This window comes from Cavia porcellus, unplaced genomic scaffold (genome assembly GCF_034190915.1).
Source record: "Cavia porcellus strain 051 isolate PalLab524CR breed Dunkin Hartley unplaced genomic scaffold, mCavPor4.1 scaffold_3, whole genome shotgun sequence".
Lineage (NCBI taxonomy): Eukaryota > Metazoa > Chordata > Mammalia > Rodentia > Caviidae > Cavia > Cavia porcellus.
In genome coordinates, this window is record NW_026947486.1 from 8,931,189 (window position 1) to 8,945,395 (window position 14,207).

A 14,207-nucleotide genomic window follows, 5' to 3' on the forward strand; every position below is an offset into this window, starting at 1 on the left:
ATTTTATATTATATGTAGAATACATACAATCTTCAAAGCAAAGTATTTTCTGATAGTTAACATATTGCAAAAAATGAATGAAAAAGCACGTATAATTTAGCTGTTTTTTCTTTTCCTTTTTTTGTATCTTACAGATACATTTATTCATATATTGAAGTAAAGATACTTATATCTTATATATTATACTTATATCTTATGCATTAAAGACAGAGTGATGATCTATGTTCTCATCTAAAGTAATTTAGTTTACATTTACAATCAGACTGATTTTGCTCCTCTTGTGTACTCCAAATAAATTGGTTACAGAACTTAAACTTTTCAAAGCTTTAATTCTTTTATCAGTACTTCTGAATTTATAATTGATTGGGTTAGTTAGCTTTTGTAGCTGTGAAAAATTACCTGAGAAACACAGTTTAAGTGAGAAAGTGTTTATTTAGGCTCATAGTCTCAGAGATTGCAGTCTATAGATTATATTACTGGCTTCATTGTCTTTGGGCCTTTAGTAAAACAGAAATAGCATGACAGAAGGGCACAGTAGATGTGAACTCCTCACAATAGCAAGGAAGTAGAGAGAAAGAGACACACACATACTGAGAGATTGAGAGAGAGAGAGACAGAGACAGAGACAGAGACAGAGAGAGAGAAATTTCATGGCCCAATCAACCACTTCCTTCAATTAGGCCTCATCTCGAACATCTCCATTATCTCTCAATAATGTCATCAAATTATGAGTTTTCAATGAATTAATATGAATTAAGGAACTGATGAATTTAGCCTTCATGTTCACCACTTTCAAAAAAGTCCATCAGCTGGCAACCAAGCCCCAAGCACACAGCCTTTGGGGAATACTTTAGATCTAAACCATAATGATAATGAAGTTCATTAATTCTAGTCCTATTCAAATCTTCCAATTTGCATATAACACAGTTTTATAGGTATTCAAATATTTTAATATTATTTTATAGCATCTTTACACAAGACCAATGATACATGCCATAATACAGCATCACAGCCTACATATCTCATTATGCAAGACTTGGAATAGGCATTCAAAATGTAAAATAATGTCATTCATCTTATCGCATGTTTTGAAAGCATACTTAGTTTCTTCAAAAACATTTTATCTGCTATAAAGATGGGTACACATGTATTTCTCTGGAGTATGAGGTTTTTATTTTTCTGAGAAGATACTCAGATGGGGAATAGCTGAGTAGAATGAAATCTCTAATTTAAGTTTTTAAAGGAATCTCCACACTGATTTCCAGAGTGGTTGCACCAGTCTACATTCCCACCAACAGTAGAGAAGGCTTCCTTTTTCCCCACAGCCCCACCAGAATTTGTTATTGATTGATTTCTTGATGATAGTTATTCTTTCTGGAGTGAGATGGAACCACAGTATTGTTTTAATTTGCATCTCTCAGATGACCAATGACATTAAACACTTTTTCATATATGTATTTGCCATTTATATATCTTAATTCATAGCAGCATAATTTGTAATGGCTATATCTTGGAAACAACCCAAATACTTATCAACCAAGGGATAGATTAAAAGATGTGCTTAATACAATGGAGAATTCGTCGGTCATAGAGAAGGACAAACTTGAGACTTATACACATAAATGGATGTACCTTAGGACCATACTCATAAGTGAAATAAACCAGACTTACATGTGCAAACGTCATATTGTCTCCCTAGTATGCGAAACTGAAACAGTAAATATTCCAAAATATATAATAGATACTGTGAGTTGGGAAACAAAGGTTCAAAAGGAAAGCGGAATCAAGGGGAGTGAAAGGGTAAAGGAAGGAAGTGAAAAGGAAAAAATACAAGATGGCTGTACTACTAGATTCTTTTAGTTCATTGAAAAGAAAGATTTGTGGTAGTTATCATTTGGAGAAATTTTTATGCCTATATCTTGTACTCTAAAGTAACTACTTTGAAGATGACAATACACAATATTTTAACTATTATTATTCTCCTATTTTGTTTTACATTTTTTATCTATATTAACAGGTAATAAGTTTATTATTTATAATTGAATTGATATATAATTTTTAAAGTTTTAATTTCTAACGGGTAAATATTTATAGAAGAAACCCACACAAAAATAAAAAAGTCCTTTTGAGGGCCAGGGATTTAGCTCAGTGGCATAGCACCTGCCTGGCAAGTGTAAGATCCTGAATTGGATTCCCAGAAACCTGCCCCCAGAAAAAAAAAAATTTAATGTGTTTTGGAGTACTCCAAAGCTTTGAAAATTATTAGCTTAAGGGAATGTTTATAAGATTGTTCTAAGATATTCTCCTCTTTGTCCTTACACATAGTTAAATGACTAATTCATGAGCTTGATATTACGGTAACTTGATTTTAGACTTTGTTGGGCAGGTCTATTAAAGTTTAATTTAACTTTAAGGCTTGATCTTTAAGGGTGGTCTTTCTGGATTTTCAATGGAACTCCAAGTTGTTACTGAGTTCTTTTAACTGAGGAGTCAACCTCCAAATTTTGTCTTCCAGCACTGATCAGCTGCTGAGATCTCTTTCTTCAATCAGCTGTTTTCCCCCCTTGGAATCTAGTGGTCTCACTCTGTGTGCACAGCTCATGGGTTAGTTAACGAATTGAGGGGAACTTATATGCAGATATGGGCCCTCCTTCTACCCCTAACCTCTTTTAACTTCCAGCCTTTCTGGACACCCCAACATCTACCTCCATTTTCTGAATCCTTAATCCAATATGAGGCCTTAGGTTCAATTCGCAGTACTGTGTATATATCTTTTGCTTGAATTTCATGTCTGGAATGCTAAGCAAATACAAGATTCTTCCTAGGAAAATGAAAAGGCATCGAAATGCAGAAGTCACCCATTGTGCTTCCATTCTTTTGAGATCAGAGCTCTTCAAGTCTCTGACTGCTTTTGCTGGAACTCAAACAATTTTTTTCCTATAGCTTGTCAATAATTATAATAGATATCAGTAGAGAGGTTAGAAGGATATGAGGCACTCTGCCTTTTAATGAAATGGAACTGTGTTTCTTCCCATTTCTGAACTAACATTGGCAAAGTGACGTCCTCCTCCCTAGGAATATAGGAAAACCTATACCAGGCCCTTGAACGTAGAGATCAAGCCCAGAGTCTCACACATGTTAAGCAAGCATTCTACCCCAAACTACTTGGGTAGTCTTAATGTTGGGGCAAAGAACATTAGACATCCATTGCCTCACATTCTACATCATGGCCCTCAGTAGGCATTCATCTGTCCCGCATGTTGGGTCCCACACTTGGATTCTGTGAGTGGTTCATATTCTTACAAATGCCTTTAGTATACTTTACACATGTTTTATCATATTGCATCATTGTCAACTTATGGTTCCAGTTGCAATTAACCATTATCATATATTTGATGTTCAAATCGTTAGCATTTGGGCTTTAAGAATTCATTTTGTTTATTTATTTTTTCTTTATTCAAATTTTTATTGCTACATATTTGTAGTATCAATGATTACATTGTAGTTTAATTAGTACATTCATCATGTACATGTTCATGACGTTTCTTATTTTTTTAACCCTCTCCCCTCTCTTCCCTCCTTTCATCCCTCTAAACCCGTATGTGTGTTTGTGTGTGTGTGTATGATTTTTTATAAACATTTGTAGTGTGTGATGCACATTCCTCATAAGGCTTTGGTGCACATACAAAGCACTTCACAATTCCCCCACCTTTTTTTTGTTTTTAAACCTCATTTCTTTCCCTTTCCTACCCCTCCATCTCTTGGTTCCCTTAACATATGCTGAAGATCCATCTCACTACTTTCTATTGTCTGGCTTCTATTTTTGAACTTCATTTACATATTGGGTTTCTCATATAAAAGAAACAATTCAATAATTAAGCTTGTGTGTCTGATTTATTTCACTTACCGTTATGGTCTCAAGGTACATTTGTTTTCCTACAAATGACGCAAGTTTACACTTATTTGTGATTTATCTTTCTTCAGGATAATGTGCTTACTCTTTCAAAATTTTACCCTTAATCAAGTAAAATTTCTTACAATAAAATGCACATAAAGTGTACAACTGGTTTTTGAAAAATATTCTTTCAATTCTTCACTGCAACTTTTAATTGATCATTGTGTTCTAGTTAATGGAAAAGACACTCTGAAATTTCTGCCACTTACCATACCACTCTCCACCTACCCCTTACAGTCACCCATCTATATTAAGTTCTCTCTTCCACTCTGAAGCATTCAATTAAACTTTGACGTTCATTTTTCTCCTCTGCCTCAATTCTTGTCAGTATCCTGGGAATTTTCACACATGTAGACAGCCCACTCAACTCCTAACATCATAGCTTCAGTGGTATTTTTTCCTAGATTCCAAATCCCTCTTACCTTTATATTCATTTCACTCACTCTTCAACTATATTAGGATCTGCCCTTCACCATATTCTTTAAATATACCATCTCCACTACTGTCTTTAGTTTTCTTTAAACTGATTATGGTCCTTGTAAATTATCACAAGATTAAATTTTACAATGCTACCGTCCACTCCCTCACCTTTGTTCTGCCACCACACCTTAATCACAACCATCCCCACCTAGATAAGTTCTCCAATATACATTTTACCTCTTTCTTACCCAAGTGACAAAGCATTGCTGTAGAAAATAGTCAGATATGCTCATTAATTTCATTCTGGCTTATAAGGTATTTCTATAAGATAATCTTTGATATTATCATCTCTAAAACTGCAAGAAAGAAAAGACTAAGAAATCCATATTTCAAGATGACTTTCAATTTTGATATCTGTATTACTTTGTACTTACTTAAGGAAAACAGGATCTATTCCACTTAGTTCAAGGAAGGATTTTCTTCTTATGTCATGATGGAGGGTTGAATAAATAGACTTTAAGGTGAACTTTTAAAAACAACTCCATAAACCAACTGGAATTTCAAGGGGAACTTGTAAGAAGTTGTAAAATTGGGAATTTGTTTATCAATTTGGAAAGCTAAAATTAATATTGTTCATTCCAAAGCCATTCCATGTTTGCTATCATAAGAACCTATGGCTCCAATCAAGATATGGACACTAGTGAAAGTCAACCTTCAAAATGACCCCCAGGGGGAAAAATGTGACCCACAGTGGTCCTCACCTCTTGGTATCCGTGCCCTTGTATGGTCTCCTCTCACACTAAAAAAGACTGACTTATATGGCCAGTAAGACACTGTGGAAGTAACATTGTTTGCCTTCATAAAAGATAGCAGCACTTCTACTTGGTTGCATCTTGGGTCATTTCCACTAGAAGCCAATTGCCAAATTCTGAGAATATTGATGTAACACACTGTTTTGAAGTCTATGCAGAGGAAAACAGAGACCTCTTCCAACAACCAGCACCAGCCTGCAAATCATGTGAGTGAGCCACCATGGAAGTGGATCCTCAAGGTCCTGTAAACCTTTTGGTTAACTGCAACTTTGTGAGAGACTTTAAGACATAATTGATCAGCTAAGCTGATCCCAAGTTTGCTGATCCACAGAAATGGTCAGAAATAATAAAGTCTTTGTTGCTTTAAGCCATTAAGTTTTGGGATAATTTTATTGCAAGATTAGATGACTAATGTGTGTATCAGCTTCTTAGGCATTAATCATTTTAATATGCTTTGGGTGACCTGACCACCTTACCTCTTCTTCATCACCCACCCCAACCACCCCAATTATCTAAGCCCAAACCCAAGAGTTGAGGGCTCATAGAGGTCAAAGCTGAAATTCTGAAAAATGACCTAGACTCCTCTACCTCCTGTTATATCCTTCATCTGCATTCTAAAGAAAACCAAGAAGCTTATTTCAGAATAATCATCTGCAGACAATAACTATATTTGGAATATATATATATATATATATATATATATATATATATATTAAAAAAAAACAAAACTACCCAAAAACATTGGAGACAAATAAAAAAGAAAGCAGATCATAGAAGATAGTCATCATTTGGAAGAAGCTGAATAAACCTGATGAGTTAGAAATTTTGGTAGAGGTTGAAAAAGGGAAGGTTGAAATATGCACCACCATGGAGTTGAAAGGGAAGGGAGGATTAAAGAAAGATATAAAAACCTACAGTCTTGTTAATGTGAAGAACCAGAGAAGATAGTACCATAGCAACTGAAAAGTAAGAAGGTAAACATCAAGAGACAGACAAACAGAGAAACCTGTATGGAAGCTACCTAAACTCTTTACTGATCAAATCGTTTGTGTGTGTACAGGCTAAAAATGGGAGCAGATTCCATAAGTGTAGTGAAATTTAAAAGAGCTCAACTGAGAATTAGGCTGCATCTACCAAAGTGGAGATAGTTTTCTATTTGAGTTCAACTCATGTAATTACCTACCCCTTTCCTACAGACACCACACACACACACACACACACACACACACACACACATACACAATCTTTTGTATCAAACAGTGTGAGTGAACAGAATTGGGAGTGGTTTTTATATAGGGTCCAAACACACATATAAAAGTCCTGAGAGGTTTCCAGTGAGAAACTAGTTTTCTAAAGATAGCCTATTAATACATCTTTACCAATACTGCTACTGTTGCTTCTCAGTCTTTTGACTAAGATCAAGTTTATAAATGTTCCTGCCCTGAGTTTTGGTATGAGACATTTACTTTTTAACCATTATGGCATGTGCATCTTTTTTCAAATAATCTATATATCTTATTGAAAAACTGCTTGTAACATGCCAAGTTCATCAAGAAAAATGATTTGAAAAAAATCATCTTTCAGGCATGGACTTTTCAGGTGATGAGACAAAGAGTGTCAGACTAGTCACCATTTGACATTTCTCTCCCTGTCATGACATCGATCTTTATCTGATACATCTGAAGAAGACATAAGTGAAGGAGTAACTTTTAGTATACTTGATGAACAAAGTATTTATAAGGCATAAGCCTATATACAAAATATTCAAAAGAATAGTGACAAATCTGTTTCTCGTTTTATACCATTATATGTTGAAATTTGGACTTTCTACCATTAATACAGCTATTTTGTTTGTTTAGAATAGATTGTGAGCCATACTGATATTCTGATAATAGAGGGAAAGATTTGCCTTGGTAAGTTGAGAAGTATAGCTCCTAGCTAATTAAAAACAAACAATGTATGGAAAGGATTATAAGTGTCTTGACCAACTTAGCTACTGCTTTATATCAGTTGATTATCTACAAATTTTGGTCTCAAAGTTATATCTCAAAGATGATAGATGATATAGATAGATAGGTAGATAGATTTACGTAGATGATAGATCTCTTTCTCTCTCTCTCTCTCTCTCTCTCTCTCTCTCTCTCTCTCTCTCTCTCTGCCACTGTCTCATCAACATTAAACCCTGAAAACAGCAATGTAAGATGACAGCAATGTAAGGATAACTGGTACCCAAGCAGTTCGCTGAACTCTTGCTGGGAAGCTGTAGTCAAGAGTTAGGCCTTCTCACAAATCATGCTTTTTGTTTGTGTGTGTAGTCCTGAGGAGTAAACTTAGGGTCTTTTAACTGAAGTACAACTCAGGACCTTTATTTTTTACTTTTAAGACAGGGTCACACTAATTTGTTAAGTTTCCCAGGCTGAACTCAGTTTGATTCTCCTACCTCAGTCTCCCAGAGTGCTGTAATTACAGATGTGTGCCACTGCACCCAGTTCATGCTTTTTCACATAGTTTCCACAAATGTTTGGTCCCAAAGTCTTTGAAGAGGTACAAAAATTTGTAGATAATGAACTCCATTGCACAAAATGGTAAAGCATTGGAATATAATCTATGTATATCTTTCCATATGCCTTAAATCATCTCTAAATTACAATATTTAATACAACACAAATGTTATATAAATAGTTGTTTTACTGTATACTTTTGGGAACAAGAAGAAAAGTGTGTATAAGTGTTCAACACAGATGCCATCTTGTTTTCTGAATATTCTGAACCCCAATTGATTGAACCACACACGTGGAGCTATGGCTAACTAAGGAAGGCTGCCTGTACTTGCTGCATTCCTTACTGCCTTCATTTCTAGACTCTTTGTCTGGTCAAGACTCTTGCCCTGGTCAAGACTCTTCTTTATGCACCTCTGTTGATATCCCCTTGTAGGGAGCTGGGGAGAAATGGGAAAAATTTGAACACACTTTTTCTTGATCTGACTCCTCAGTACCTTTGCACTCTTTGTCTTCTGCCTAACTCCAGGGTCTATAAGCCTATCAGAGACTTTTTTGGGGGGCTCCCTCAAAAACACAGTGACCATACATATGCAGCACTCCCATCCAGTGTGCTATTCCATGGGGAAAGCAGAACAGGGGCAGTTGGTGCTTTCTTTAGTTTTGATCTCCTGTTTAAACCACTGCTATGATTAAGGCTTCATGCTTTCATTTTTGGCTTGTTTCTTTAGTTGGCTATTCTTCCACTGGAAAAAGCACAGCTCCCTTCCAGCTCAAATAAGCTAACAAGACTACATTTTCCCTTTCCTAAAGTATCTAAATCATTGACTACATTGAGGGAATATGGCTATTGCTTTATAAATAAAATGAGGTTTAATAAATTTGCTCCAAAATATTTTATTAATAAAAGTTTTATATAAACAACACAACAGCAGAAAGGTATAACATGTTGAAAGCATGTGTATGGCTATGGTTTCTAATTTCCCTACAAAATTGACCAGCCATGATGGAGTTAGGAGGATTAAAAAGAGGAAATATGTCTGCATAATTTTTGAAATATTTCAAAGTAAAAAATAGCATTGTACCATTTTTAATGGCAAAGAAAGCTTATAATAAAATAGACTTTTAAAATTACAAATAAAAATCTGTACATCAAAGACTTTTTAAGGTCTTGCCAAGCATGTGGCACTATGTAGTGAAAGGAAAGAAACTGCTGAAAAATGAACATTACATCAGGTGGTACAGCTCTGGCCCATTTCAGCTTGCAGGACCATCTCCTCTTTTCTCAAGGGGAAAGTGTCAACCAGGTTGAAGAGGGTCACAGGTGTCACCAGGGAAACAAAGCGCTCCTTGTCCATGCCATGCTTATCCACTAGCACCATACTGAAGGAGTAGAGCGGGATTCGTAATAACAGCCTGGAATAAAAGGAAAAACAAGGCAGTATCAAACCACAACTCACAGGGTTCTGGTGGACCAATCAGGGCCCCATAGTGACACTGTGTCCAGAGAAAAGGTTGAGACCATGAAGGACTGATTCACTCTTTAGAGCCTTGCTACTCAAAATGTGGTCCTTGGACCAACACCATCACATGGAAACTTGTTCCAGAGGACTTTTACATCCCATCCCAAAACTAACACATTAATATCTGCATTATTAAGCAAGATATTAGGATGACCAGTGTAAACACTAAACTTTGAGAAGCTATGCTTTTGATCACAGTCAGGAGGACTTCAGGCCTGCAACTGTGCTATGTACCAATAGTTGCTACAAAGCACATGCAATAAGGCTGATAGATTTGGGGGACATTAAATCCAGAATCAATCCAAGTTTGTAGTCTACTTTTATATGCATACATATTAAGTGTATACATATCAGTGGTTATCAATAGCAGGGAACTTTTCACTGAGTCTAAAAACATTTTTGATCATAGTGGGGAATGGGTGGAGATGCTACTTGTATCTACTGTATATATGTCAGGAATGCTGACAAACATTGTACAATGCACAGAGTAAATTCTTCATCAAACAAATCTCACCCCAAATATTAAAAGGAATAAGGCTGAGGAACCTGGGATAGGTGAAGTTGATTGAAATAACTTTCTGAAAATTATAGTTATGGCCTGCCTATTCAGGGCTGCACATTTAATAAATTGATATGGTTTCAGATATCTGGAGTTCTTTGTACTCTACTGCACTGGAATTTAATCAATGCCGATGTTTTACATCAATGCCAACATGTTTAGATGAGAACAGTCAGTGAAAACAAACAGATAAACTGAGCCCAGTTAAATAATAATACCACGTGGTCTCTTCTCTGCAATTTCTTTTATAGTTGAGATATTTTGAGATTGTATATGCAGTAGAATCTAAATTTCCATATGGATATAAAGTGAAATATCTTCCATCTTACAAATGGATCAAAGTTTTTAAAAGATCATTACATAAAACACAAATTCATTGTACTTTTTCTTCCTTTTAAGAATGAGATTTAGAGAAGGATGGAGTAATTTATATTTTATCCTAATAGAAACTTGAATTGCTAATCCACTTCTAATGAATGGAAATAAAAGAAAGATGACATCACACTCTTTGTCAGATGTCCTATGGCTCTAAGAGTTTAGGAGTAAAAACGCATTAGTGAGTCAGAGCATATGAATGTAAGCTGTGTAGTTAAGGCACAAATAAGGAAGCAAGGTGGAAATGAACAGTTAAGCCAGTCTATATGTTTAAATTGAAGGCTACTGAGTTTCAAGACTGAAATTCTAAACAGAAAATTCCAGGAAAAGAAAGGAGTAGGAAAGTAAGCAGGACTGGAAGGATAAAAGGGCCAAGCAAAGTAGTGGAGAGAGACTGTGGGAAAGGGTGACTGATAAGACACTGGAGCACTGGTTTTTACAGTCCTTATGAGGCTAGATGGAGCTACCACAGTGGCTACTACACACATTCCTCATGTGGACTTGTGCCTTGGTTGACTAAAAATGTAAAGAAAGACAAATTCCATGGGAGGGGATGAGTGGTCAGATCAGCAAGCAGTCAACAGCCTCAGAGATGCATCCCACTGGGGCCTGGAAACAACAGAACTCTAAGCAATGGAGGACTGAATAGCTTCCAAATCACACAGTGAGACGTGCTGTCAGCACAAATGCCTGTTGTGTGATTAGAAAGAGTTCCTCCTAGAGAAGCTTCTCAAGAACTTTGTAGATTCAAAGAACAATGTATTGAAGTCATGATTAGAATTTGTGCAAAATTACTCTAGGGAATATGAATAAATCCAGATCCAAAAGAAATGAGGGTGACTGGCCACAGTGTCACCTACCTGTAAACCCAGCATCCTGGGAGGCTCAGGCAGGAGGATCACAAATTCAAGTTCAAGTTCAATCTAAGCAATTTAGGGACTCACTGAGATCCTGCCTTAAAATAAAAGTGTAAAAAGGGCTGGAAATATAGCCTGGTGTGAAGGTCTTGTATGTAATCTCTAGTATAAGAATCAAAGAAAAAAGAAATAAGAGCAAAAAGAAGGCAGGTGAAGTAATCATTTGGCCACACCACATATTGAACTTCCTTTTCTCCTGATTCCCTTCAATAGTTTTATCATGGCCTCCATATTATTTGAAAGGTACACTAAATCCAACAAGAGATTTTCTGATGGTCTAAGCATTCTGCCTCTCTTTTTCTTCGTCCTTGCTTTCAATTCTTTGTCTAAATCATTTGTTTTCATTTGTGCTAGACCCTAGGCCAGAATGGAAAGGAAGAAAAAAAGTATATCTGCTACGTTCTATGTGCCACAGTGATGTGTCTAATAACAAGGCCATGCAGCCTGACAGCAAATCCATCAGGTAATGCACCCCAGTGGTCATCACTGTGTGATGCTTACCTAGACCAAACATTGATCTCTTAAAAGCTGCTTGGCACAATTTCTGTTTCAAAAGTATGACACTTTTGGACAAACACTAAGCCAGTGGTTCTCACTGTGTGGTCTTCTAGGCATCTGCTAAAAATACAAAATCTTGAGCCCTATCCTAGATCTACTAAATCAGAATCCCTGGGGGTAGAGACTAACAATTCATTTCAACAAGTTCCCCCAGAGGAGTCTGATACATTCTTAAGTTTGAGTATCACTGCATAATTCATTTAAGCAAATTTTTACCAAAATAGTTTTTAGCCCACAAAGGTCTACAGTAGATCCAATATATACAAATTGAATGAGAAAGGGTTTTTTTTCATAAATCAGATTTTTCTGTTCTTCGAAGTTAAAAAGTTGAAAATCCCATTAAAATTTTACAAAGATTATATATCTTTGGATTTGGATTATATATATATATATGAGAAAGAGAGAGAGAGAGATCTGCTATTTAAAGAAGATCATTTAGCAATTTCTGTATTAGACATTTTATAAAACATTGACACAGGGTATGAGCAGGTAATTCTAAATAAACAAGAGCTTTTGTTTTTGCTTTTGTTTTTTGCTTTTTAGTGTGTGTGTGTGTGTGTGTGTGTGTGTGTTTGTGTGTGTTGTAGTACTGGAGACTGAACTCATGGCCATAAGAATGATAAGCGACAGCTCTACAATTGACCTATATCCCCAGCCAGGTCTTAAAAAGTGTATTTCAAGACAGAGTCTCAGTAAGTTGCCCATGATTGCCTCAAATTTGTGATCCTCCCTGTCTCAGCCTCCTGGCTAGCTGGGATTACTAGCATGTGCCACTGTGCTCTGCAAAGCAACAGTTTTGTAAAACCTATACACTTGTTGTAAGTTTGTAGATGAAAACACAATCCTTGTCTTGAGTATGCAAACTTTAACTTAAAATATTAGCAATTGTAAATACATTTTTAAAGTCTATATCCATCTGCAAGTAGAAAAGCTGTTTCCATCAAATTTGGAGGCATTTATTACACATACTTAGCACCAACATGTTACCTATCACTCTGTTAGATACTAAATAGGAAATACTAGAAAAATTCTGGTACTACCCTCAACTGTTATACCCTGTAATGATAATATTCAAAGTTTGTAGGGTTAAAAAATACAAAAGCTTATAATTGTACTCAGCCTCTTCTTGTTCTCAGACAACAAGAGAAAATTCAGGTATCCTCTTTTTTTTGTTTTCCCATCCCTACTACTCTGAGATTTGGTATTGAAAGAGACGAGGATGATTCTTTTTGGTTGGAAAGAAGTAGTACTCAGACATGGAATTGGTCAAAGGCAGCTAGAAAGTAGGAAAGTTAGAGATACAAGGTATTGTTCCCAACTATAAGACCATTATTTGTTAAGAATGGTTCCATTACTTAATTACTTAAGGAATTTTTGTGGACATTTCTGAACACCTGTGATATGGCTTATCAAATGTCATTTTATTTTCTTCCTGGGAATTGAGAAAAATCCAATTTCCTAGCCTCTATTGAAGTTTAATTGCCATTATGTGACTAATTTCGGCTAATGGATTGAAAGAGCGACCAATGTGTGACACTTCCAAGATGAAAACTAAAAAGTAGGTTTGTGTTATGGCTCAGATGTTGAAAGCCTTCCAAAGGCCCAGGTATTAAAAGTTTCATCCTGAGATGGCACTTTTGGGAGATACTGGACCTCTTGAGAGGTGAGGTCTAATTGGATAACCTTAGGACATTTGTAGGTGTGCATTGCAAATGGATTTACGGACCCTCAACTCAGTCTTTCTTTGGTCCCTGGCTCTTATTGTAAGCAGCTTTCTCACCATGTGCTTCCACAATGGTATGTCATCCTTCCTAGAGGCATAAAGTGATGGAACTGCCTGATCTCAGGCTGGAACATTTGGAACCATGAGCTAAACACATTTTTATTTTATAAGTTAACTGCTTTGGATATTTCATTATAGTAACATGCAGCCGATTAATACACTGTAGTTCAGTGATGACAAAACTTTTAGTGACCAAGTGTCCAAACTGCAATCCAAAACACATTTATCGCAAACTACCAACACTGCAATTTAACTTGAATACTGAGGTTTTAGTTTAGAAAAAACAACTGTTATCTGATGCACAGCTACTGGAATGACTTGGCTCCTGTGCTGACTAGGAGGGCTCTCTGTGCCCACTACCATAGGTTCACCACCACTGGCTGTAGTTTGTTTTCATTTTCTCTCTTCCCTTTTTGCAGAAACCTGGGAAGGGATTTTGATGTACAAAACACTGTAGCCATCTGGGACTCTCAGAACAGAGATCTGTACCTCTTCTGCAGTGTGAGAGAAAACGCTAGGCAAGACAGATTTTAAAGAGCATTACTTTAACCTAATTACCCATTTCATAGTGCTCTAGAGATGCAAGTAAAAATTTTGGCTATACTGAAATTACATTTTGGCTGTCAAATTCTGCTTACTTAATACATCAATACTCAGAGACTGAACACTATGGTTCTAGCTTTAAAAATGTGGCCAAAATAAAGTACAAATGTTAAATAGGGGTGTGGACAAGTGCTCAGAAAGCACAGAGGGGAAAAGGAGGCCAAGTCTGGAGAGGCTAACTGGATGACTGTACTCCTAATAAGA

The 14,207-nt window shown here is 36.2% G+C and overlaps 1 protein-coding gene across 2 annotated transcripts in view; it reads right to left on the bottom strand.

Annotated features, from left to right (window-relative positions):
• Window positions 1–8,566: 8,566 nt before the first annotated feature.
• Srpx (sushi repeat containing protein X-linked) overlaps window positions 8,567–14,207 on the bottom strand; it is a 106,095-nt gene continuing 100,454 nt past the window's right edge. For both annotated transcript variants that reach the window (XM_063245697.1, XM_003469341.5), the window contains one exon: window positions 8,567–9,101. In XM_063245697.1, coding sequence (XP_063101767.1) covers window positions 8,918–9,101 — 184 coding nt within the window. In that variant the 3' untranslated portion in view covers window positions 8,567–8,917. The remainder of the gene's footprint in view (window positions 9,102–14,207) is intronic.